The sequence below is a fragment of the Astyanax mexicanus genome, unplaced genomic scaffold, assembly GCF_023375975.1.
Source record: "Astyanax mexicanus isolate ESR-SI-001 unplaced genomic scaffold, AstMex3_surface scaffold_37, whole genome shotgun sequence".
NCBI classification, from domain to species: Eukaryota; Metazoa; Chordata; class Actinopteri; order Characiformes; family Acestrorhamphidae; genus Astyanax; species Astyanax mexicanus.
The window spans coordinates 851,691-879,316 of NW_026040047.1; the positions used below are offsets into that span (position 1 = coordinate 851,691).

At 39.4% G+C, this 27,626-nt stretch overlaps 1 protein-coding gene across 5 annotated transcripts in view; it reads left to right on the forward strand.

The window, feature by feature from the left end:
* plekha7a (pleckstrin homology domain containing, family A member 7a) overlaps positions 1–27,586 on the forward strand; it is a 91,120-nt gene extending 63,534 nt beyond the window's left edge. Inside the window, exons 10-26 of one of the 5 annotated variants that reach the window (XM_049473373.1) lie at positions 1,812–2,291; positions 4,844–5,351; positions 7,139–7,222; positions 7,420–7,527; positions 9,632–9,685; positions 10,306–10,374; positions 12,833–12,913; positions 14,241–14,390; positions 14,513–14,614; positions 14,767–14,875; positions 16,267–16,412; positions 16,544–16,729; positions 17,324–17,432; positions 18,334–18,413; positions 20,782–20,994; positions 26,272–26,463; positions 26,541–27,586. In XM_049473373.1, the coding sequence (XP_049329330.1) occupies positions 1,812–2,291; positions 4,844–5,351; positions 7,139–7,222; positions 7,420–7,527; positions 9,632–9,685; positions 10,306–10,374; positions 12,833–12,913; positions 14,241–14,390; positions 14,513–14,614; positions 14,767–14,875; positions 16,267–16,412; positions 16,544–16,729; positions 17,324–17,432; positions 18,334–18,413; positions 20,782–20,994; positions 26,272–26,463; positions 26,541–26,633 (2,764 nt within the window). In that variant the 3' untranslated portion in view covers positions 26,634–27,586. Of the gene's footprint in view, positions 1–1,811; positions 2,292–4,843; positions 5,352–7,138; positions 7,223–7,419; positions 7,528–9,631; positions 9,686–10,305; positions 10,375–12,832; positions 12,914–14,240; positions 14,391–14,512; positions 14,615–14,766; positions 14,876–16,266; positions 16,413–16,543; positions 16,730–17,323; positions 17,433–18,333; positions 18,414–20,781; positions 22,021–26,271; positions 26,464–26,540 lie in introns of those variants that run through there. The other 4 variants (XM_049473375.1, XM_049473378.1, XM_049473376.1 and 1 more) reach the window with 4 other exon arrangements.
* Positions 27,587–27,626: the final 40 nt, after the last annotated feature.

The following is a 27,626-nucleotide window of genomic DNA, read 5'->3' on the forward strand; positions in this document are numbered from 1 at the left end:
AATACAGTTATATTATTACTGCTTAATTTGTATTAATGTTTATTTACAGCGCCTGTATAATTGATCATTTGTATGCATGTATTTATAAACATTTATGTAAAAGTCCCTGAACTATTGCTAATTCCTCAGATCTGCGACATTGTGTTGAATTCTATAATAGAACTATGTTTTCCTGTACAGGTACTGTATGGGCTGTGCGTTCATCATTCATGTGTTGAGCTGTTAATCTGAATGCTTGATGCCGTAAGTGTCAGATTGTTTCCATCTGAATGAAACAGCCTTAAATACGGCCACAAGTACTCACTCTTTTAACGTCTGATGTAGCTGGGAGTGGATTAAATCTGATTAAATCTTGCTGCTGCTGAACTGATACAAATGATCTATTCCTGAATGGGCATGGCTGTCCTTGTTTATACTTTAAGTTCGTAATTTAATAGTTAATGTGTAGGTTTAAGCTTAGTAGATGAATCTGGTCTTAAAATGGACAGAATTTTCCCTATTGCTTTAAAATACTCTTTGATGAAAAGTGTGCAGAGGAACTCTCTTGTTTGTATAATTACAGAGTTAATTCAAGATCCAGATGCTTGAAAGTACCATTATAAGCTGGCGGATCTTTGTGGATCAGTGCTAACACCAGACCTGTTCATGATTAGTTTTAAATCTCAGGAATTATCATGCATATACAGTGGTGCATGAAACTTAAAGAACCCTTTAAAATTGTCTATATTTCTGCATAAATGTGAGCTAAAAGTAGATGAAGAGAACCAAGTTAAACAAATAATATAAAAATATTATACCTGCTCATTTAGTTATTGAGGACAATAATCCAGTATTAGAGTAAAGGAAATAATTATTTGATCCCTTGCTGATTTTGTAAGTTTGCCCTCTGACAAAGTCATGAACAGTCTATAATTTTAGGGATAGGTTCATTTTAACAGTAGGAGATCACATTATATACATTTTATATACACCTTTTGCATTTTGCAGAGAGAAATAGAGATTTTATCCCTCTGGCAAAACCCTTGTTGTGAAGCACAACAGTCAGATTTTGTAATGAATAATAAGGTTTACGCACATGTCTGGAGGAATTCTTCTAGGAGGAATCATCTCTAAATCATTAGGATTTTAAAGCTGTCGCTTGGCAACTCGGAGCTTCAGCTCCCTCTATAAGTTTTCTATGGGATTAAGGTCACTAGGTCACTCCATGACCTTAATGTGCTTCTTTATGAGCCACTCCTTTGTTGCTTTGGCTGTATGTTTTGGGTCATTGTCATGCTGGAAGACCCAGATACGACCCATTTTTAATGTCCTGATAGAGGGAAAGAGGTTGTCACCCAGGATTTGATGCTACATCGCCACATCCATTCTCCGTTGATGCAGTGAAGTATTTCTTTGTCCTTAGCAGAGAAACACCCCCAAAACATCATGTTCCCCCCTCCATGCTTAACAGTGGGGATGATGTTCTTTGGGTCATAGTCAGTGAGTTAATGCTAAAGACCGCAGTTTTTCTCTCATCTGACCACAGCAGATTCTCCTAATCACTCTCAGAATTATCCAGGTGTTCATTGGCAAACTTCAGACAGGGCTGCACGTGTTTCTTCTTGAGCAGGGGGACCTGTGCGGACACTGCAGGATTTTAATCCATTACAGCGTAATGTGTTACCAATGGTTTTCTTGGTGACTGGGGTCCCAGCTGTCTTGAGATCATTAACAAGTTTCCCCTTTGTAGTTTTAGACTGAACTAAACCATCTGTAAACATTTGATGAATGGACACGAGTAAAGGAGTAATACCATGTTTTTTTATACACAGTGTGCTTGATGAGTCCGACTGCTCAGACCAGCACTGTACACATGTGAAGCTTGAGGAGCAGGCAGTACCTCAGATCAACCACATCAACAGCTACGTGCTTTTCCATGCAGAAGCTCCTCAGAGTGAGGGCACTGAAACGCTGAAGCAGGAACTGTTAATAGAAGAGGAGAAGAGCAGGACTGCTGTTCCTGAGATGGAGGAGGAGAGGGGGAAATCGCTGCCGGTCAGGCCGAGAGAGGTGGAGCTCTCAGCACCAGACCTCGCAGCTCCCTCTCAGAGTACGTCCCACCCCCCGTCCCGGGCTGCCTCTACCCTGCCAGCGTCTTTCCGGAACGGAGAGTCCCAGGACATGAATGGAATGGTTGGGTACCAGAGGGGTCCCACCCCACGCTCCGACACACCCACACACACCCAGGGGAGCAGGAGCACCCTGGAACAGGTGGAGAACTGGGTCAAAGGGCAGAAGAGAGAACACAAAGGGTGAGTCTGTATGCATAAATGCAAAATAATGATTATTTTGTTATTAAAAAAATAGAAATCAAATAATTCTCAGTGACGTCTGTAGTGTAATTCTTCTCCTGAAGATGTGCACCTTCTCTTTCTAAAGAACCAGTTTTGGTCCAGATGCAGTTGGTCAGCAAAGTGCTTCTTTAGTTCGGATCAGTAGATGCTAGACTAATATTGTTCAATTACTGCCCCAGGCTCATCTCATTAAACACTTACTGTATTTTTTGGACTATAAGGCCAATTGGTCTATTTTCATACATAAGGCGTACCAAACTATACGGGGATGCCTAAGTTGAAGTGAGTAAGGGTGTCACCATGTTTACCTTCTAATGGGAAAGCTGGGGGAGGCACCTACATAAACTAAACTGTAATTCTTAAAAAACATTTTCTTTCAAAGTTAAAGGAGCGCTGGATGTTAATCTACACAGATTTCTCTCCTGAAAACCGTTTATTTGGGTGAATAAAGCTCTTCCATTTATGAACAGTAAGCTTAGATTCCCAATTTTGTCTAAGGGTAAGTTTTCAGTGAAGTTTTTCCAGCACTAAGGCTGGGTGCAGCCGCTAACTGAACCCTGAGTGTTCCGGTAAGCCAGGGCGCTATCAGCCAGCGGTTTATCCCATGTAGCTAGTTTTAACCCTGTAAACACTCAGACTACAGTCCAATATACTCACCTCTGAACGGCGAAAGAGCTAGCTCTGCGATTAGCGGCTAATGCTAATACTGGAGAACTAAACTGAAACTCCTGTATAACTCTATACTTCAGTGGAGTGACTTTACTGCTCCTTAATACCTGACTGGTACAATTCATACATAAAGCGCACCGGATTATAAGGTGCACTGATTTTTAGTGTGAATTATAGCCCGAAAAATACAATAATTAACTTAATTATTAATTATCTTAATTGAATCTATTGGTATATAAACTAAAAGCTACATAAATTGGTGTTACTCCAACTAATTATTGAAGTTTACTAAATATACTAGATACATTAGCCTACAGACACCTTGTGCTGATTCACCCTAGGAGTGACAAGGGGAAAAAGCACCATCTACCCACCCAGAGAGAGCAAGGCCAAGGCTCTTTCAGGGCTCTGGCAACTGATGGCAAGCTGCATGACTGGGATTCAAACAGGGATCTCCCAATTATAGTGGCAGCGCCTTAGTCTGCTGGACCACTCTAAGCCCCTATTTAAAGCTTTTTGTGTGACCACCAAAATGTTGTAATTAGCGTGGAAATTGTGGCTGATGCGTTCCTGTTTAGGTTTTTGGAGCTGCTAGTGAAGTACAGGATCTGTGGATTGGCTGTGGTTTTCTTCCTCCTCTGAGAAACTTTCCAGTCAAATAGTTTACAAATTTTCACTGAACTCAGTTCTGACTTTCTGTTCACTAGGAGATACATAATCTCAGGAAATCTGTACTCCCATTTGATAAAAGAAATATATTTTTAGCTAATAATTTAAATATTTTAGTTTGTGCTGGTTTGGGCTTTGAAAAAGTTTGATTCATGGATTATTAATCTCATCAAAATGTTGTCATGAGTCACTCAGCCCCTGTTTGTGGCCTAAAATAGTATCAGTTGTTTCTGTTGCATTTGTTCCATAAAGAACATTTTACTGAGGTTCTCTGTGTTTAGTAAGTTTCACAGTCTACAGGCAATAATATTCTTCACAAATTATTACACCTGTAAGTGTAATTCTTTTTAAATATAGAGTATTTTATATCTGCAGGGACCCTTGTATAAAAGGCTCTCTCCTGCTTTTACTACACGTCCAAGTAGCTACAATATGAGTCTGAATTGCAGAATAAATCAGTCATGACCTGTGCTGACCGTGCCTGCTGCTAATTTGTTCCAAAACTAAACAAATCTATCTCAGAGCTTAACTAATAACTGAGAAATAAAATAACACGCAAGCATGTATTGGCACCAGCACAATATAATGTTTAATTTCTTAAAAACAGCACAAACTGTGACTTCATACTGCATAAACTTGTACAAACATGTTGAAAATCAGGCTCTGATTTTATGGACAGTTAGCATTAGAGAGATCTGATTTAGTGTTTAAGTGCACGCATCAGTCAGAGATCCCTAATAGATACTGACTTTCTTAATTGTGGAAAAAAACCAACTGTAGTTCTGAGTGGTCCAGTTGGCTAAGGCGCTGCTGTCATTATGATGTGAGGATCGGCGGTTCTAATACATGGTCATGATGCTCGCCATCAGCAGCCAGAGTCTGAGAGAGTGCAATCAGCCCTCTCCTGATGTGATGTTGATCAGCACAGAGCTCACTGGCTACCCAGTAAAGCTGTAAAAGTCTGGGTATCACCCTGCTAGTGTTCGGACCATTACAGGAGGGAGGAGTTCCTACCAACAGGGTTCGGGTAATTGGCTTTTAAAAAAGAGAAAATATGGTGAAATTAATTTGGGTTCCACTTATTTATATACTGTTTATATAATCTCCCTCTGGTGATGTGATTAATGTAAAGTGTAAAGGTGTGAGTAATTGGGATCTGCTCTGACTCTCAGATCCGTCTCTGGTGAAGAGACCCTCTCTCGGCGGACCCCTCCAGCACAGACCAGTTCAGGAACAGTGGAAGCCTACCAGTCTGTGCCAAACTCACACCAGCAGCTTCCCAGTGACTACAGATATGCCCAGGACCGCCTCAGCCAGCTCCGGGCGGCGCAGGGCAGATCTCCTCAGCCTGCCACGCGGGAGGGCACCGTGTGGCAGCTGTACGAGTGGCAGCAGAGGCAGCAGTATCGGCACGCCAGCCCCACCGCTCCCATTTACGTCCCTGCTCCAGACTACTCCACCGCCGTCTCCTCCACCAGAGCAAACCCGGACACGGCACGCTCAGTATCTGTGCCCCCTCTGATCACGAGCGCCCCCGCCCCGGGTCCTCCGGGGCTCAGGTTACTGTCCCCCCGAAGACCCCACACTCCTGCCGAGCGCCTCACCGTCAAACCCCAGGAGGAGAGGCCCGTGGTGGAGGTGCCGCCGTCCAGCTCTCCACGCCGCATTTACTCTCAAAAGGTACAAAACTGATCAGTGCAGACGCACAGTTCCATCATTACCCTTAAAGTCCTGATCATTTAATATGTTTGATGTGTTTGTTAGAGATGGCATGTCCATACGGGGATGTTATGAGTAGGAAATTCTGAATTGTGAGAGTAAATGAATGAGGCTCACTGTGATCTCATGTTGTAAGATGTGGATTTTATCTTGTGAAATCTTATCATTTTTAAGATAATATTTAATAGTGTGTGTGAATGATTTCTTATTTTTTTGCATGTTTGTCTTAAATGTTTTAGATCAAATAAATTTAAGCATTAGTCAAGGACGACACAGGTAAACACAAAATGCATTTTTTTAAGTTAAAGTTTTTTTTTATTAAGGAAGAAAAAACTGAACCTTTATGGTCCTGTGTGAAAAAGTGTCTCCCAGTTAACTGTGGTTACCTGAGTTCAATTTCTCTAGCTACACCCAGGCCTGATTATTGCCACACCTGTTCTCAATAAAGAAATCACTTAAATAGGACCTGCCTGAAAAAGTGAAGTCCACCAAAAGATACTCAAAAGCAAGACATTACGCCAATATCCAAAGTAATTCAGGAACAAATGAAAAAGGAATTATTATCAGTCTGGAAAAGGTTATCATAGTAATTTATAAAGTTTTAGGACTCCAGCCAATTAGAGTGAGAAAAATAAACCTAAAGGCTCCTCCTAAATTTACCAGAAAACTTCTTGATGATCCACAAGACTTTCGGCAGAATACTTTGTGGGCCGATGAGACAAAAGTCTCAATTGTTCAGCTCTCATGAGTTTAATAACATAAAGCATGTCACAAATCGGTGTATCCGCACGCGTCCGTCAAATAACGTACAGCAGCGTCACGCCGCAAAACCACATAATGAAGGTTTTTTTTAAAAGTGTATTTTATTATCACTTATATAAACCGAATTTATGCAAAGTGACCACACCAATACGTTTCATCGTAGCCTACTTTATATATTTGCATTAATAATTGATAAAGTTAATGTAGAAACGATAGAGACGATAGAACAAAAATCCTCTACAGCTCTGTAAAGACTCGCCGCAAGTTACTGCAAACGATGATAGCAGTTGATGCTGCTGAGAGCTATTACATTTATGGGAAATACCTTTTCATACAGGAACATTTTTTTCCCTTAATAATAAAAACCTTTATTTCAAAACTACAATTTGTGTTCACTTGTGTTGTGTTTGAGCTGCAACACCAACAAAACCTGACACAGGAATTGTTTAAGAGAAAATATGAACTGTATCTAATACAAAATGTTTGTAAAACATCACAGCCAGATGATGTTTTAGGAACAGTTTATGGTTCTTGCCGGACCAAAGAGCCTCTATAGTTGTTTAAACAAACTGCTTGTTTAATAAGCCTGATGATCCAGGTCATGCAGTAGAACTGCATTTTCATTATAAAACATTATTTACTGTGATATTATTGTATAATCTTAAAATAATGGCAGAATTGATTATAAACAGTTCAGGGGTTGCAGATTTGTTTTCTAAATATGTATATATATATTCATAAATATCATTCATATTTCAGGACATTTAGCATTTTTAGATTACAGGAAAAAAAAGAGAAATAAAGCACATCTTCCATCTAAAAGCAAAACTTAAATAAAACGTTCTATTTGGCTTCACTGACACAATGTTTGTGGAGTTAAAATAAGTGGTATAATAAATCGCGGATCAACTTTTTTTTTTTTCTCAGGCAGTGAATAATTTGACAGTATTTTGTGAGTTTATGATCTGTGTCTGTGTTTTTTTCAGTATGCTACAGTGGAACGGCGCTCCATCCCTCCATCAGGATACATTACTCACACTGTGAGTGCTCCTAGTCTTCACAGAAAAACAGTAAGAACCTCACTTCTGCTTTGTTCTGGGAATCCTTTTAAATCCATTCTGTTTCTGTGTAATGAAATGATTGAGGACAGATTTAGAAGGTTTAGACTTTTAATGAGAGCAGCCGTAGATCAGACTTGTGTCTCAGAGACTCAAACCAACAACCTCTTTCTCTGCCACCGCGGTGCCTCCTCTTTCCGGGGGGTTAGCCGGAGGAGCTCACCCTCCTGCTCATCCAGCTCCGGAGACACCAGGCTGTCATGGCCGGAGTGCGCAGTCAAACTCTGGCCCATCTGCAGCAGCTTTCCCGAGTGCAGGTCAGGCCTCGGTCCGTTTCCTCTCACTCCTCCAGCTTCTCTCAGCCGCAGGCGGCACCAGCCCCTCCTCCTGCTCTGCCCTCGGCCGGCCGCTGTAGCTGTGTCTCATAGTGCTGTGTGTAAGCATGGCATGTCATGCGACTGGCCCCCCCTAGTTCTGCAACCATGTCAGCGTGGATTGCTATGTTTGCTATGTGTTTTTGCCCGACACTGAGCTCTTTTTTTGGTTACTGCTTTAGTTGAAAGCCTGTTTATTTCCCATAGCTTTATAGTAAAAGCTGGCCAATGTTTTTTTTTCTTCATGTTTGCTTAAGAAATGTATAGAAATGTGTACACCGTGTTCCAAATTATTATGCGCGTGTGATTTCAGTGAAATGAGCATTATGGTTTTAGTGTTTCAGACTGAGTAGCTCAATAAACAATGCTGTTCCACATTACTAAGCCAGTCACAGTTCTGCTGCAGTATTGAGATAAAGAAGCATTGCTCTGAAGATGAAACGTGCAAAGTTCAGTGTCTCACAGAAGGCATGAAAACAATTGGTATGTTATGAAACTATGGAGAGATCATTGAACAGTCATTATGATAAATCAGTGGTTTACTGTATTCTTCACACTATAAAGTGCATTTAAAATTCCTTACTTGTCCTAAAAATAGTCAGTGAGCCTTATAATCCGGTGCACTTCATGTATGAATTTTAACCAGTCAGGTATTAAGGAGCAGTAAAGTCACTCTTCTGAAGTACAGAGTTATACAGGAGTTTCAGTGAAGTTTCTCCAGCACGGAGGATGGAGCAGTATTAGCATTAGCCGCTAACCGCAGCACTAGCTCTTTCGCTGTTCAGAGGTGAGTATATTGGGCTGTTGTCTGCATGTAATATTGCTCTGGTTTACCAGAACACTCAGGGTTTCTCAGTCTAGCACTGTTGGGCGGCATTTACTAGTGCTAAGCACAGCTAACTGTGGCTAACCACACTGCTGCGAACCAGGCTGTTGAAAATATTGAAAATCTAAGCTTACTGTAAATAAATGTAAGCGCTTTACTCACCCAGATAAACAGCTATCAGGAGAGAAATCTGTGTGGATTAACATCCAGCTCTCATTTTACTTCAAAAAAAAAACTTGGCGACATCCCTGTTTCTTACTAGTGTCACTTAAAATATGCCTTATAATCCGGTGCGCCTTATAGTCCATAAAATATGGTATTTAGAAGTTTCTGTCACGAAAATTAATTGCATTAAACATGCAGCAATAAAACTTTTCAGGAAAGTCTTACTGCAGGTTCCTCCAGACGCTGGCAGCTCTGCAGTAACTGGTATTTTAGCCGCTTCTAACCAAAGCACACACACATTTTATTTACTGATAAAGGCTGGGCAACACTGGATGGTCCACATGAATGGATTTCTGGCTGGATGGTTGATCTCAATCTTATTGAGAACCTGTGGGGCATCCTTTAAAAGAAGGATCTATTAGACTGGGCTTCAGAATACCCCAAACCAGCAGCTCTGGGAGCTATACTGCGTGATAATATGAAACAGCATATTTTTGTGTTCTGTTTAAAATATCTAGTATCTTTAGGCCCATTTGGAATAACATCCATGTTGTAATATAAGTTTTAAGGATAAAAAAACTAAGAAACTAAGAAAAACTAATAAAAATGTTTCATAATAATCTGGAACACTGTGTGTATTTGAAGTACTTGTAAAGTAAACTGACTGGTACAGATGGTACAGGTTCAGTCTGTTAAATCATGCACTTTGCCTTACAGGAACAGTATCTTCTGGAATCCATGACACAAAGAACTGCGTTCCTCCAAGTGCTTTGTGATTTTGTATGAGTTTTCTAGTAACTTTTATTTTACAGCTGTACCTGTTAGTACCTGTAGATTATCTTGTACAGTATGTGATCACTTCAGTTTCTTATCATTTTAATTCTCTCTTCTGAAGAGAATCTTGTGCGTAGGACTGTATAGTATCATGTAATTTAGTGCAGTAAATAATGAACAGACTGCTCAGTAAAAAATAAGATTTCAGACTGAATGTGAGGAGCAATGTTGCAGTCATGTTATCAGTTATCTGAACTGACCTGATATGTCTCGTTGTTGAAGGCCGATGATACCTATGTGCAGCTGAAGAAGGACCTGGAGTACCTGGATCTGAAGGTGAGAGTTCTTCTGTTCTTTCTTTTCTCTGCTCTAAACCATCAATAATATCACTGAAGCATCTCTCAGGACACTGAAAACGTGTTTAGAAGTGATTTAAAGAGTGATGAAAGGAGATGAGGCAGGGCCACATTTCACCAGATCTTTCTCTTCGTTTAATGCAGATGAAAAGCGTAGAGCCGTTGATCCTCATGGTGCACGGTGTGTTACAAACCTGTACTGCGGGGGGTTTGACACCTCTCTGGAACGTAAGCACTGGGTGGCACCGTCCCTTCATTGCTTAATAATGTGAGGTGTGCCCGCAGCTTTATACCATACACCTCCACACTTTCCCCCCCAACATGTGTTTGGATAATCGATTGGCGGTTGGATGGGGAAAAGTTGTCGAAATGCATGCGCACAGTTCTGCGTTTCTTCTTTAACGGCTCTCATTAGGATGCAGTATTTGTCTGTGTTTGCATGATCTTCCAGTTTCTTAGAGCAAGTGTAGCTCATAAATCTGCTGAAATGTGAAGTTTATTTATTCATCATCATGTTCAGCACCATCAGTTTCAGCTATGTCGTAATGTACACATCTATCTGCGTCTTTTTAAATCAGCTGTGTTTGGACTCTCTTATAGATGGCGGCGAATGACACGCAGAAAGGAAGGTCAGCCAGAGCAGTGAAGGTGGCCGAGAGTGACGTGGACGTAAGTATGAAATGATTACTTCTAAAACATGTTACTCCATTTCTTATTTCTACATTTGATTTAAAGGTTCAAAATGCTCATCATTGTTCATTTATACCCACAGAGGAAGCAAAGCAATGGGTTTCAGTAACAAGGATGACATTTTTTAAGACTGTTGTGTTATTTCTTGTTCTGTTTAATTTTGCCAAGTAGAAAAAAGAACAGGAACTTGATGCAAAGGTTTGGGCACTCCTAGAAATTGGAGCTCTCTGATAGCTTTCTGCCCCAGAACCTATTTGGGCTGTGGCTTTAAAATAAACAAACAGGAGTGAAAGAATTAGGTGATTTTAAAGAGCTCACAGTGGGCGCTGAGTGGTCCAGCGGACTAAAGTGCTGCCACTATGGTCGGGAGGCCGCCGGTTCGAATCCGGGTCATGCATCTTGCCATCAGCTGCCAGAGCCCTGAGAGAGCACAATTGGTCTTGCTCTCTCTGGGTGGGTACAGTAGATGGTGTCCGACCATTACAGCGTTACGCTTTCAGAGTGGGTCCTGTCTCCTCAAAATTCAGTGTAAGACATTTTCAAAGAAACGACCAAACAATGTTTGGTAAAAAAGAAGCGAAAGTAAAATCTAAACTTGTTGTTGATGGTATCAAGTGTAGATTTAAATAAGTAGAATTAAATATAGCAAATAAAAAGCGTGAAGGTGTGCATGGCCCTCACAGTCTCCCAACCTCACTGAAAATCTGTGGCTAGACCTCAGAAGAGCAGCGCATGAAGGATGACATAAAAACCTTACAGAACTGAAACTTTCTGCAGAAAAATGGAAGAAAATAAAAAAACAACTGAAGCCTTTCAGTTCTTTCCTTTTCTTTTTTGCTCTTTTGAAACTATAAAAGACAGTAATAAAATATTGTTAATTTTAATAGGAAAAAAATGTTCTGTTTTACCATGTGGAAATCAGGTCATCATTTCCTTGTTTAGCCCATTTACAGTATCAGATTTTTATTTTTACCAGGGTTAAACAACTTTCACATATTAGCATATATCTATGCCAATAGCTCATTTAGCAGTGGCTTTAAGAACATTTAAGAACATTGCTCTTTCAGTTGAAGTAGTTATACATTCATAAAGCTGGCATATTTCTTTAGTTATGAATCTTTAATGGGATTAAACACCGACATCAAACATTTTAAAGTCATAAATTATTTATTTAGGAAAATTCATTCAGAAGAATTGTAGACTCAAGTGATTTAGCTTTCAAAATTGATATCATCACAGATTGGGAAAGACATACTGTTAGAAACCTGCAGTATCTGAACTACAGTAAAGAAAAATAGTCATATTTTATTATGTAATTTCACTTTTTATACTTTAAACACCATATCTCCTATTTATCAAGGAATTTGAAGAATTATGAACAGGCTACTATTAAAAAGTAACACTTATTCCAAACTGATTCCTTTACTGTCTTTTTCACACTATAAGGCGCACTTAAAATCCTTTAATTTTCCCCAAATCTACAGTGCGATTTATAATCCGGTGCTCCTTATGTATGAATTCTATCAGTCAGGTATTAAGGAGCAGTAAAGTCACTCCACTGAAGTACAGAGTTATACAGGAGTTCTCCAGCAGTACTAGCATTAGCTGCTATCCGTGCTAAGCGCTAGCTCTTTCACTGCTCAGAGGCGAATATTACTGGACTGTAGCTTTCTGCTAACCCCGGCTAGCACTGCTAGAGTAAGTATATCAGATTGTAGTCTGTGTGTTTACCGTGTAAAAACAAGCTATCTAATATCACCCCTAATGATAATATTGCTGCACCCAGCCTCTGGAAATCTAAACTTACTGTAAATAAACAGAAGCACTTTTCACCTAAATAAACAGTTTTCACAAGAGAAATATATCTAGATTAACATCCAGCACTCGTTGGACTCGTTGGAATACATATATATATTAATTATTATTTTTTTAATTTTTTTTGGAGAATCACAGTTTTGCTTAGCTTAGCTTCACTGAATTCATGGCGACACCCTGGTGCCTTACTAGTGTTGCTTAATGCTCACTTTATTTACACATTATTTATGCTGCCCACCATCTTCTGCCTAACAGGTCTTATCTGCAAAGATCCAGTTTATTTTCTAATCAAACAGCAGCACACCTCACACTGATCCGTTTCATAAAACTGTAGCATCGACTGGAGTCATAAGTGCTTTTGTTTGGTTGTAATAAAAATCTGCAGCTCAGGTCTAAATCAGGGCACATGATCAAATTTGATGGAAATAACACTCCAGCTGTCAGAGACGGTGACTGTATCACTGTTTTAGCTGTATGTTGGGTGTTGCTGAATATTATGCCATTTGAAATCATAAGTCATAACTTGTTGCTTTCTATGTACAGTACTGTCCAGCCCTGGGATCATTTATTTTTTTGGTGTTTTTTAATGTTGGTCTTTAAGGATTTCTGTCTCCCTCTGCAGGTGAAATTGAGTCGTCTCTGTGAACAAGACAAAACACTGCAGGAGCTTGAGATCAAACTGAGCACATTAAAGGAGGATAAGGTACCGTAGAATGAATTTATTGGGACTCTGGGAACTCTGATTGGTGCTGTGTTCACGTACAGTGATGTGAAAAAGTATTTGCCCCTTTACAGATTTCTTTTGTTTTTGCTTTCTTGTCATATATACATTTTCCAGATTATCAAACACACTTTAATATTGATATTAATATTAAGATTGAGATAACCCGAGTAAATATAAAAAGCAGTTTTATTAAGGTTAAAAATAAACCTAGTCTTAAATGCCCTATTAACTAATTAATCACACTTTTCAGAAAACTCAAAAACAGTAAACTCTTTGCTATGACCTAAAACAACAGATTCTCCATGGAAATACTTTTAGATATGTCTTATAATCGAATTAAGACCAGTATTTTTAACTTAAAACATGTTTTTTAGCCACTGTTTATTCATAAAAACCAGAGCTCAGTACCTACCACAGAAATACACAGACTGCTGCTGAGGGACGGTGGCTCAGAAGGATCAAACGTAGTGTAACTGCAGTTCACTACTTACCAGAAGGGGACCACTAAAACTCAAGCATTAAAGATCATTTTAAGCATTTAGAGCAGGGGTATTTCATTAGAAGACCTCTTGTTGAAAACCCTTAAGTAAACTAACATCAGAGCTCTGTCACTCATGCACTCCTTAACAACCCCTCTGTCAGTAAATAGTTTTTTTTATGTTGACTGTAAAGACAAGAAAAGTTCTACTACTTTAAAATAAACGCTGTCAGAATTAAATCCTTCTCAGTAGTTTATCGGTTTGGGTCCGCATTGGACAATGTCTGGGTCCGGACCCGGACTTCGGTCGGCCGGTTAGTGACCTCTGATTTAGAGCATTAAAGTCCACAATTTTATTAAATGAATCTAAAACTTTGTGTTATAAGCGGACTGTGTTTTCCTATACATCATTGGATGTTACTCATATCTGCACCTTATTCTCAACATACACATTTACAAACTACGGTCATCATTAAACTTCCCTGTTTCTTATTTGTCCAGTGTTGGCTGTACTTATTGTATTGATTGCATTTTTTTAGTTTCATGTCTGCACATTTTGTTAGTTTTCTCCACTGTGTGCTTGTACTTTGATGGACTTCCTCTTGCCTGTATGCACTAAAGAAACTGGAACATTTAGCATTTCACCTGTATTAATGCTTACACACTTCAGCTCAGAATGATTTACTTGTTCTGTTAGTTTGATCAAGTGTGCTGGGTAGGTAACACACTAAAATGTGCGGGGAAAGGGTATTCAACGAGCAGGGAACCACTGTTAGATACTCTCAGATACAAAACTCAGCCTTTTCTTTCTGCTTTTCTTTCCCCCAGGACAAGTTGGAGTCGGTCCTGGACGTTGCGCACCAGCAGATGGAGCAGTACCAAGACCAGCCGATCCACACGGAGAAGATCGCCTACCAGCAGCGCCTGCTTCAGGAAGACCTGGTCCACATTCGTGCTGACATCTCCAGGGTGGCCACAGTGAGCGCAGTATTGTATAAACATGACTCGGTGCTCTGCTGTGTGTGAGTGTAATGGTTTCTGTGTGTGTTCTGCAGGGATTGTACCTGCTAATGCGTGGGTGTGTGTGTGTTTTTCTGCAGGAGATGGAGAGAGCGTGGGCAGAGTATGGCAGGCTGGAGCAGTCGGTGGAGCGTCTGAGAGAGGCGCTGCAGACCCAGATGAATCTCTGCACAGTGCCCCAGGTCTCGCCTCTAAGAATAAATACAAATAAAATAAAAAAAATAAAGTATGAACTTTATGAACTTTAAGTCGGCTTGTGCTGAGTGACTGCACCGGTCACTGGTTATCTACAGTGTGTGTGAGAGTGTGCTTATGTGTGCGTGTGTTTGTTCAGGAGAAATCTCAGTTAAAAAGAGAACTTTGGAGGATCGAGGACGTGATGGCCGGACTCAGCTCCACCAAAGATGCCTTTAAAATCACTGTTGACTCTGTGCAGAACCCAGGTGAGGGGCATTCTCCTCTTTTTCGAGGGAGACCTGGCAAAAAAAAATTACAACAAAGTGTTTACACAAAAACCATTAGATTAAACATAAATCAGCATGAAGGCCTAGAGACCAAATCAAAGTCAAACAATGCACTGGATATAAAATGCAAAGCACTGTGATACAATGGATCTAACCTACCTAAGTAAAGAGGAATCAGCATGCATATAAATAATGTCTTAAATCTATTTTCTGTGCTGCGAAATTCAGACATATCCTGTTATGATAATAAAAACATAGTCTTACCCTTAATCTCTTTACTAGTGTCTCCAAATGTACTCTAAAGTAGAGCCTGCTGTCTAACCAAATGCCCAAGTACTTGTAGGATGAGACACATTCAATTTTTTCTGAGATCTGAGAGCTACCTGTGGAAAAGACTAAACATTTGATTTTCTTAGAATTAAGGAGCAGTTTGCAACTGTTGGAAGGAAACCTGTAGCTCATCAATAGCCTGAGAGAGGGAGCAACTGAGGACACCAGGGGTGGGCAATTCATTTTCCCAAAGGGGCCACAGGAGAAATTGCAACAGTTTTAGAGGGCCAGACTAATATACTTAGCTCAGTTCTGCCCAATACATATAGACTGTAGGCCTATACCACATTTGGAATTACCCTTTTTATATAAAAGAAACGAAATGAAACATTACAACGATACAATAAACTGTGATGGATTATATAATCATTAAATATACATATGATGATTCATATTCAGTTTAGAAAACTGTATATATTTTGCATTGTTTTGACTATAGCACCACAACTTGACATATAAAATAGCATGTTTTTTTAAAGACCAGCATCGCTTTAATTTAATAAAGAACAATAAAAATGAAACATTACAGTGATGCAATGAAAATGTTAAGTACATAATTATATGAATATTCAACAAACATTTATGAAAGAAAAGTTTTGAAAATATGCAGCACTTACACAGTGTTTAAAAACTAGCAGCACTATTATCTACACAACTTTAAACAAAAAAAAATCAAGCTTTTCAAAAGACCGGCATCATTTAACTTTCATACAAAAAAATGCAATAAATGCATTGGTATGTTTGTTCTACCTCAGTTCTTATTTTGTGTTCAGTGAGAGAAATCCAGCCTGTTTTGTGCTTAGAAAAGTCTCACATACACACACACACACACACACACACACGGTGCGAGTAGCGCAACTCACAGATTTACTCTCCCCTTTTAATTTACCAACAATTTCACGCAGGCTGGTCAGAGATAGTCTGGATTAGACTATTGTATCATGTATCAATGTGTAGAGACGGACTTTAGCTGTAGAAATGTCATTTTTAATGTCATTTATAAAATATGTGTGTGTGTGTGTGTGTGTGTGTGTACACAGAAAGGAAACTTGTGCCTTCAGTGACAGAGTTGCCTTCAAGCTCTGTCACCCCAGCAGAAATCTGTAAACCCCAGCATAGTCCCACTCTCAGCCCGCGCTCACTGCCCTCCGAGCACTCAGAGCAGCCTCTCACTGTGCCAAAGTGGGTAGGTGTGAAGCGTCTTCAGTTCATTCAGTTATTGATCAGTTATTGGTGTGTAAATGATATTTTAAATTGGTGTGTAAATTCTGCTGTAAGGATATTTGCTAGATCTCTCTGCGTGTGATCCGTTAACAGGCTGAAGACACTGCCCCGCCCAGACCACCCCTACCCCTTCACTACGATGAGGACACGCCCCCCGCAGTCCCGCCCCTCCCAAAAGAGACGTCTATCATCAGACACACATCAGTGCGGGGCCTGAAGAGGCAGTCCGACGAGAGGAAGCGCGACCGAGAGAGCAGCTTTGTTAATGGAGACGGCAGGGTCGGTTGAGTTTACGTCTCAAAGATGATTTATTTATTTATTTATTTAATTCTATTTAAAACATGAGCCAACAAAAAACATACATCAACCCCATGCTCAATTAATGCTTACTGTCTAATCAATCACTAATGAGCATTACAAAAACAGATTCAATACTGCAGCAGTTTTAAGATAAGAATGAATGTAATGATGGATAGAGTCACAGTTTGTTTAACATGTGGAAATCATGGTTCAGCATAAGTTTAGTACAATTGGTAAAAAATAAAAATAAAACATTATATAAATCCTGCACTCATGTTTCAGTTTTTTCCATTTAGGCTCTATTTAATGATCTAAAGCTTAACCCCACCCCTCAGGGAACTCAGGGCACATTGTTAACTTACTTATGGCTTAGGTTTTTCAGGCAGGATTCAGTGGAACACCAAATGTATTAATCGTACCACCCCAGTGCAGTGTAATATCTTTACCATGGTGGTTCAGGATAAATGCACATACCGGTACCTGACTCTCTGATTCAGCTCTTAGTTCATCTCCTCATTTTCTAGTGTAATAATTCAGTTGAGATCCTGTGTGTGTGTGTGTGTGTGTGCGCAGGAAGAATTACGTTCTTACTTGAGTGAACCGGAGCTACCTGGCAGTAAGCTGATGTCAGTTCACCTTTCTGACGAGACGGAAGGAGGCTACCTCACACTCCCAAACAGAGGTGTGTTTCTGATCTACTTCTCCTACTGACTTCTTGTAAATAAATAATAAACAGGTTTGATTTTATTTGAACACCAGAACATGATAAAGAGTGACTAAAACTTTACACTGAACAAACGAAACAACGCGACACTAGCAAGACCCTCCTGACTTTATCCCGACACTGGTAATTTGTCTGTGACAGTAAAATCACTTGAAAATTGTTTGGTGTAAGCTAATAAATGAGTACTTTTAATATTATTAATTATAGTGCTTCGGTTCTGTTTATAAACAGAAATAAAAGGTCACAGCTACACATTCTAAGACAAGAAGCCACAGTAATCTACTCTCTCCTAAATCGTTTTTTTATCTGATTAGCTGAAATCTGCACTCAGTACTGAGTGGTGAATACTGTGTGTTTAAAGCCTCAGATTGTTAGATAGTAAAACAAACAGCACAGAAATATAGGATTATTGGCAGGGCCCACACCTCCAGAATCAAAATATGTTCTGTAGTATATTTTAATATTTAATACATGTCTAAATAATACACCACTGCTGCTTCCTTTCATTCAGTTTTTTAATCAGGTTTAATGTTGAAATTGTGTTTCTGAACCTTTACATTTTTTATCTGTAGCTCTGACTTTGAGATTTTCAGTCCATTTACATAATTGTTTTTTTGTTTACTTTTGGTTGAGTAAAGGCATTAGCTCATTAACATATTTGGTTATTTTGGTTGGCTGTTAGTTGGGTCATGTGTGAGGACACTGAGGACCCACACCGAATCTTATAGACAGGATTTAAATACAGTATTAAACAACTTGTTTGGTGTTTGTTTTTCCCATCGTTTGTCTGTATTTCTGAATCATGGTCTGTGTTTCTTTAGTGAATGTGGACTATAAGGGTTTTCTCTCTGTTCTCCAGGTCTGTCAGGCTCCTTGTTCAGGCTGAACCAGTCCACTGTTTCCTCTTACAGCACGTTGAGGAGAGACCCTTCAATGATGGTGAGCTACTGAACAGGCTACTGAAGATTTTCCATCCAGTATTTAATCAATAAACATCTAGTTTCTGGTGTAATTTCATACATAAGGAGCACTGGATTATAAGGCACATTATTCAACACTAGTAAGGAACAGAGGTGTTGCCATGTTTATTTTCTAATTCAGCAGGTCTCACCAGTTTACTAAACAAAACTGTACTTCTTAAACATTTTCTTTTAAAGTCAAACGAGTGCTGTATGTAAATCTACAAAGATTTCTCTCCTGAAAACTGTTTATTTGGGTGAGTAAAGCACTTTTGTTTATTTACAGTAAGCTTAGAGATCCAGATTTCCAGTAAGGCTGGGTGCAGCAGCATTAGCTGCTGAGGAACCCTCAGTGTTTCAGTAAGCCAGGGCGATATCCGCTAGGGTTTGTCCCACGTAGCTTGTTTTAACACGGTAAACACGCAGACTACAGTCTGTTATACTTGCCTCTGAACAGCTAAAGAGCTAGCACTTAGCACGATTAGCAGCTAATGCTAATAAAGCTCCAGTCTCGGTGCTGGAGAACTAAACTGAATCTCCTAGACATCTTATATTTTATCTTTTTGTAACTTTGTGTACTATATAGACCTGCTGCTGGATGTCTAGAATTTCCCCTTGGGGATCTATCTATCTATATAACTCTGTACTTCGGTGGAGTGACTTTACTGCTCCTTACCAACCTGACTGGTAGAATTCATACATAAGGCGATTAAAAAATAAATTAAGGATTTTAGGTGTGCCTTATATGGTAAATATAGTTCTAAGTGACAGTTTGGGTTCAAGCACGAATAGGGCCAGTAGTGCCTAAAAAGGATTCATGGCAAGAAGTCGACAACAGGAGAAAATGAACGATGAGCAGATTTGGGCCTGATTTACAGACAATGCACATATTCACCACTAGTTGGCAGAAACACACCACATACAACCACTAGTAAGCATGAATTTTGCTATTAGTTTGGTTTTCTGGGCATTTTAGAGGCTACTGAAAGCTGATTTGGATCAAACTTCCCTCAGAATCCACTTGTAAATGAGACTGAAATATATTTGACATACCCCCAAATAATCTATTATTATTATTATTATTATTAATAATAATAATAATAATGTGTATGTATGTGTATGTTTATTTTTTTTATTTTTTTTTTTTTTTATTTGACATGTCACAATCCTTGATAGAGTTTTGGCCAAATGACTCTGACCTGTTTGATCAAGGAGTTTAAGTCACAAATGTTAGCCTTTTTTAAATAATTATTTACCTTCAGGGTCTGAAGATTGCAAGAATATCAAATTTTATTTAATGGTTTGAATTTTCACAGACTAGTAGGCAAAGTGCAATTTTTACACAACAGGCCACTGAAGGAAAACAGTGCATTTTTTGTAAAGACATGTAATGACAAAGCTGTAAAGGCTACAGCAGAGCATATACCTGACCAAGGTTCATATGGATAAGCTATATGTACATTTAGATATAACTAATTTTCTAGTGTAGCGCTCCAAGAGCCCAATCTATTCAACACTTTAAAGCGTGATAGCAGGCCCTGATTTACATATTGTATATGAGTTTTATCCTTATTGGTGGATGTTTAGCCTGTCAAAAGCTTGCTTAAATCTGATTGGCTAATAGCGTCAACAAAAATTAACATATGAAAATATCCTTTGGTGTACCTTTAGTGCATGGGCAGCAAAGGTAGAGCTTAATTGCTTGTACAGTTGCTTAGAAACAGATATTTGTCTGTAGCCCCGCCCCCTGGGGGTGGATATCTACATGAATTTACATGGTACCTCAGAATCAAGATGTGAAAGTGCATGTCAAATGGCATTTACAAAAACATAAGCATTGAAAAGTTGTGGTTGTTAGAGTAAATTTGGCTTTGCTTCAGGATGATTCATTTGCATATGGTGGCCATGTTGTCTAGAAATGTAAAGATTTTTTTAGTAATAATTGAGGTTCACACTCTACCGAGTTGTTTGACACCAAACATGTCAGGATTGGTCAAAAATCCACAGGCTAGTTGGCAAAAGTAGGTTTTGTATATTATGCAGATTTGCTTGACCCAAAGAATAGGCCTAAAGAAGAATTTGCAGAATAGACCTCATGGATCAGGAGTTAAAAGGGTTTGCTATCGGTCCAGTGAAGGTAATCTTTGGTGGCTGAGTCACACCTACTGTACCATGTGTTCAGATTTGGTGTCTTTAGGCCTTACAGTAAAAAATCATTTTAAAAAGAAGAAAGAATCCGTACAATTACACTACAGTCTTGAACCCTAATTAACTTTCCGACCCTTAAATCACCTGTATCGTTGTCTACAACTGAGGATCTGCTTAAACCGCATAACTTGTTTCCACAGGAAAAACCAAAGAGTGCCTTGGAGCAGCTGTACTCCACGGAGCCCCGGCAGCTCCCTCAGCGAGGGAGGATGAGTGTGGAGGAGCAGCTGGAGAGGATGAAGAGACACCAGAGGGCGCTGGTGCGCGAGCGAAAGCGCAACATTAATCAGGGCGAGCGGCAGACGTCCAGCTCGCGGTCCTCCTCTCGAACCGTCTGCTCTGACCTGGGACCAGTACGTTATCCCCTCCCCCACAGACACAGCGACCTGCGCTATGCTCCGCCCACATAGGGGCTGAAAATCAGAACCTCCTCCCAGCTTAAGCAGCGCTGCTGATGCGGCCGCCTGTTCCGCGGGGCGCAGGACCCGGCTGCAGGCTGCGCTGGTCTGCGGGGCTGCTGGGGCCGGGGACGCAGAGATCAGCAATAAGGGGTGATTGTGCTGCACGCATCTCCCGGACCTCTGACTTGTGAATGTACACATACACGAATAAGACCTAATCTGCTCTGCTTATTCTCCTTCCCACAATAGATTTTATTAGATTTTTAACTTATCTTTTATGTCTCATTTTGATTTAACCATTTATTTATAAAATCATCGTAATATATATTTTCTGATAACATTTGTAAATCTATATTTTGTATGAATTTAATATAGTGGGACGACGAATTCTGACCCGCTTCCTCATGAATTAGAATCGTGCTATTTAAAAATTGTCTGTGATTATTTCTTGTTACTCTTTAATGATTAACTGGGATAAATATTTTATATGTGGAAACATTTCTCATGCTGACAAATCTGTAAAGTGCCTCCTCATGCCTGACATGCCTCATCATCCCTCTGTGCTACAATCATACTGTGTTTCAAATCAGGGGCCAGATGTACCAAAACAGAACTGTCTCTTAGACCTTAAATTAGAACTGTGTACCTTGTAAAGATCACTGTTGGTCGTTCTGAGTGCTTTAGTGACTCTAAGCTCTGTTTCTCATTTTAATGCTGCTTCTTCTAATATTGAGCAGCCTGAACTGCTTCATTTCATCATCCATTTAGTGGTGGTCAAGCACAAGTACATTTGCAGACCGTATTTTTCGCACTGTAAGGCACACTGGATTAATAAGGCGCACTATTAATAAACCTCTGTTTTCTGCTCTATTCTCATAAATAAGGCGCACTGGATTATAAGGCGCATTAAGAGACACTAATAAGGAACAGAGAGGTCACCATGTTTTCCTATTAAATTAGTTAATTCTGTAATGCTAAGCTAGGGTGACCATATTTTCATTTGGGTAAACCAGGACACCTGGTAGCGGGTGGTGGGGGGGAGGGGGGGGTGGGGGGTTTGCTGAGGGGTGGAGCGTTGTGTGTGTGCTCTTACTGTGAAACTGCACCGGAAGGGGGGGAGAGAGGGCGCCACGCTGACAGTCACACTGTCTACTGCTCTCTGGTCCAATGAAGATAATTTAAAAACCAGGACATTTCCTCACTTTCTGAAAAAAACCCAGGACGCCCGGGACAGGACGTGAAATACGGACATGTCCCAGGAAATACGGACGTTTGGTCCCCCTAGCTAAGCTAACTAAAAAAAAAAAATTTTTTTTTAAACTAGTTCTGAATATTAATCTACACAGATTTCTTTCCTGAAAACTTGTTATTTGGGTGAGTAAATCGCATTCGTTTATTTACAGGAAGCTTAGATTTTTAGATTTCCACTGGGTGCAGCAGCATTAGCATTAGCAGCTAACCGCTTGCAGTTAGCAGCTAAAACCACCCGATAGCGCTACTCTGAAGATGTGTTCCGGTAAGCTTGGCTGATATTAGCTAGCAGCTTTTCCCAAGTAGCTTGCTTTAACAAGGTAAACGTGCAAGCTATAGTCCGACATAGTCTCCTCTGAGCGTGGTTATCATATAATGCTAATGCTGCTCCAGCAGTGCTAGCCGGGGTTAGTAGCAGGCTACCGGCCGAAACTACTTAACTCTAAACGGCAAAACAGCAGCTTTTCTGCTGGAGAATTAAACTGAAACTCCTGCGTAACACTGTACTTCAGCGCAGTGTCTTTACTGATCCTTAATACCTGAGAAGCACTGACGATTTTGTGGAAATTTTAAGGATTTTAGGTGCGCCTTATAGTGAGAAAAATACTGTAAACATACCGGACCTGGTGGATAGCACTGTCAAAATAACCTGTATGGTTTTTTTGTGGTTAAAAGACTGCACATGATACACAGACATCCTGAATATTATATCATTCAGCTCAGCTTTAGTGTGATGACAGTTGATTGTACTAGAATTTACATGGTGTTTTATGGATTACACAATATAACGTAATATAATATAACAGTAGTGTAATCAGAGTCTGGCAACAGTGACTTACTAGGTTCCGGTTCTCAGCTTGGAACCTCCAGAGCCTCGTGTGTGTATGACTGGAGTTTTGTCACTGATAGATTATAGATGTGATTTACTGTGTATTGAGCACCATCATCAGTGCTGAAGACCATTTTAAATTCAACATATATATATATATATATATATATATATATATATATATATATATATATATATATATATATATATATATATATTCCAGTCAGCAGCCAGCTTCTAGTAATAAGAACAGCAGCTTAGCATTATCTACCAAAGTGCATTATCATAGTGTGTGTGCTGCTCTGGTGAGAAAGAGCGTCTAATTTAATATTTACTGTAATCATTGTCTTCACTGCTAATAAAAATCTATAGGCAGTGAGATCACTGTAAAAAAATTCTAAAGATCCTTAATAAACAAACCAATGAAATACATTAATCACACAACACATACATTTCCCCCAGATAACCAGGTTTTGGACTAAAAAACACCAGTCTTAAAAGACTGACAGTGCTTGGTGTAACACTACAGTGATTAACCAGATACCTAAACTCAGACACTCCGTAGTCACTTTATTTATTTTCTAATGTAGATCTTTGCACAAAAACAAATAAAACAAAGGATTTAAAATGAACTGGAGGTCGATTGTCATTGCTGTAGAGATAATGTCTATCAGATGTGAAAACACTGATATTTCTGTTATTTTTTTGTTTGTGTTGGCTTGTTTAGTGGAGCAAAATATAACACAATTAATCAAATCTTTATTTGTATTATTTACTACACTGTAGATTAATATTAAAATAACTATGAAGGAACACAAACACACATGGACAAAATTGTCGGTACCCCTCGGTTAATGAAAGAAAAACCCACAATGGCACAGGGTGTCTTGAGTCTGTGCAGGATACACGCTCACTTTCAGCACATGCCGGAGACTGCCCAGCCAATCACAGCTTCAATATTAAAAGTGAATTATGATTTAATTGAATGTAATAAAACAAATAACTAATATTAATAAATAATAAATATTAAATATAATAAAAAAATATTACATATATTATAAGTCTGCCACAAGCCTGCTGTCTGAATTCGGAATTAGAGGTCGTGTGCTGAGGACTGTAGTGAAGGAGTTGTCAGATGTAGCTGAAAGATCTAGTCAGTGGTTGTGGTTCAGAAGGGCTGAGGCTGTGTGGGGAAGGGAGTGAGTTTGTGCTTCTACAGCAGGCTTGGAGGGGGTGGGTCTGGGACGCCAGACTTCACTGTTGAGCCTTCTGGAGGTGTTGTGGGCCTAATTCAGCGAAACACTGAGGAAGGAAGGTGCCTGCCTGATGAATGAAGGGGATTGGTGTGGTCTTGCTGTTCTTGTAATAATTTGTCTCATGAGTTTTTGTAGACATCTGAGTACTTGGCAGTTGAGGCACGGACCATGAACATAGTTCGCTATGCTTCTGGATTCTTGTCGAGCCGGTATCAGATGGTAGTGGTTGCTGTGTTCTGCTCACGCAACTTATAATGTGATTTATTGTGTGTGATTGTGCTTAGGTAGGGTGCTGTGGTAAGTGTGTTGTTGCCATAGTTAAAGGAAGTGAGCTTAGATTAAGGAGGGATTCTGTTTGTTCATAGGTTAATTTTCAGTAGGTCTGTTACTTGGCAGTTGAGGCAATGGACCATGAACATAGTGTTAGGCTGTGCTTCTGGATTCTTGTCGAGCCAGTATCAGATTGTGGTGGTTTTGGCTATTGTTGTTAGTTGAGTGAGTAGTAGATCCTGTCTGAGCCCTATGCATAACCCCAGCTGTTAGGTGCAGGATTTGTCAATTTCCTGTATTATATTACTTGCATACATGTGGAAGTGAGAAAATATTAGTTTAAATAATATATATGTGGGCAGTTTTGTTAACTGCATAAAAGAACATTTAAGCTCAGTTCCAGTATATAAACCCAGGTGACAAAGAAAGAGCGTGTTAGCTTATCTAAAATAGACATTATATTACTGCTTTACTGGCTGTGTAAATAGATAAGGAACCTAGTTAATTAATACGCTTATAACGTACATTTTGTTGTCTTCTCCATTTTCACGTGTGGGCGTGGATGCAGTAATGTCATTCGAAATTTTTTTAACGTTTTCCAGAGTAGGATGCTCTCATGTATCCTCTGTTGGAAGCCTCTTCGAGGAGGATTTTAAGCGGCGTATTGTAGCTGTCAATCTCATTGACAGCTACAAAAATCGTTTGATCGCAGTGATTTCCTCAAAAGGTTGTGAAACAAGCATGGCTGACTTTAATCTGTTCATTTTCACAGCATTTTTGTTTATTATAAATTTTGTCTGTGACCATTGTGGGTTTTTCTTTCATTAACTGAGGGGTACCACAAAGTTGTCCATGTGTGTATATCTAATAAGTTAGGTAGTAGACATCAGAAGTGTTCGTTTCGACTTCATAAACACCTTGATGTTAAACCACAAACAAGTTGGTTGAATTAGAACTAGAATTAGAATTAGAGTTGGAGCTCAGAGTGAAGGAACAGCCGTTAACAAGAGCTCAGCACCTTTTGAACTCCTTTAATGCAGCTGAAGAACCATTTTAGGTTCTACCTCATGAAGCCACTGAGAATGGGCAAAGTTGGCATCAGAGCGAAACGAGCTACTTTGAAGAATCAAAAGCATAAAATATATTTTGGCTTGACGTGTTTTACTGCTGGGTAGACATCATATCATTTGCCTCTTCCTCTAAATCCAGCATGATTTAATGGTGATGGGTTTTCTGCATTTATACTGTGTATGATGACTCCATGCTGTGGTGATTTGTGGTGAATGAATTTATGTCTGTTTGTACAGCTTTGCACTGATGTTATCACCACTCCATCCACCCCTCGCTTGATCTACATTAGTTTGGAGTGCTCATCAAACTAATGATGCAGCAGCTGTTTGTGTTAGTAAGTCTGAATGTGATGTATGTATTTCAGTTTACAGAAGGAGTCAGTTTAATAGACAGTGTTTTTCAGGTTAAGTAATGCAGCTTTTGGTTCCTCAGTTCTGTGAATTGCTTTAGATTAATAGATCTAAAAAGCTGTTGAGGCTCCTGTAGTCTCCACAGATGTTATTGCTTTATGCTGTATGCTGTTTGTGGTGGGTGTGGTTAAGGCAGGAGCAGGGCTTTGATTTGCAGATGTCTGAAAGCACTGTGCTGAAGGCGGGGCATCAAACTGCAGAGAGGACAGGAGAGAAAGAGACGACTCCGCCCACTGGATCACAGAAACCAGGAGAATGGCTCAGGGTTCTGGCCAGACCTGTGGAACTGCAAGACCTGGAGCATGAGGACATTGATCTGGAACTCGATCGAGAAGTATGTGTCGCCATGACAAAAAATATGATCTTATTATAAATTATGATTTTCATTTATTTATTTACACCTCTTCCCAGACTGTACCCATCCCAAAGTGCCTCCAGGACACACAGCATGAGGAACCTTTAATCTACAATAAGGGAGAAGAGAGCACCCACAGTGTTAAATGATAGGTCAGTATCTAAAGAGGGATGAAAAGCACGACTTTACCTAGATGAGGTGATTTTTTAAAGAAACACTATAATATATTACATCCACTGTATATCACACCCACACTTTGATTAGTAGGTTTAGTGGGTGTGTGTTTGAGTAAGAGGACTTTAAAGCTTACTCTTAAACACTACCCTTTCCTCAGGCTGTATGTGGGTCTCTAATGAAGTTTAATTAGTCTGAAAACACATTTTACAAATGAAAGACCTTTAAAATAGCAGACTGCCTTAGATAAAAAAATTAGTGGAGGGCAGGAGGTCAGATATTGTGAAGCGTGCTGAAGAGCTCGTTACCTGCTGCTGAGCTGGATCACTTGGACACATTGTGGGTGAGAGTTGGCTTTGTGTGTTGTCTAGAAATTTCATATAAATAAGCATTTACGAACCAAAATTGTATCATATGATACAGAATCATGACATTTCAGTGTTCCACTTCTAAAATCACAAGCCATTAAACCAAGCTAAACTGCTTGAATTTTTGCACCAGGAGTAAAGCAGCATAAAGTTATACAAAAGCAGTGTGTAAGACTGGTGGAGGAGAACATGATGCCAAGATGCATGAAAACTATGATTAAAAACCAGGGTTATTCCACCAAATATTGATTATTTCTGAACTCTTAAAACTTTATGAATATGAACTTGTTTTCTTTGCATTATTTGAGGTCTGAAAGCTCTGCATCTTTTTTTTTTTGTCTAAATCTAAATGACAACAATTTAATTTATTTGGAATTTAGGAGAAATGAATCGAATAAAACAACAATGTTCATTTTACTCAAACATAAACCTATAAATAGCAAAACCAGAGAAACTGATTCAGAAACTGAAGTGGTCTCTTCATTTTGTCCAGAGCTGTAGATAACATCAAATACTAGTGCATCTCAATATATATAAATACACTGCTCAAACAAAATCTCAATTAATAAAATATTCCAGTTTCTTTATTACATATTGGAA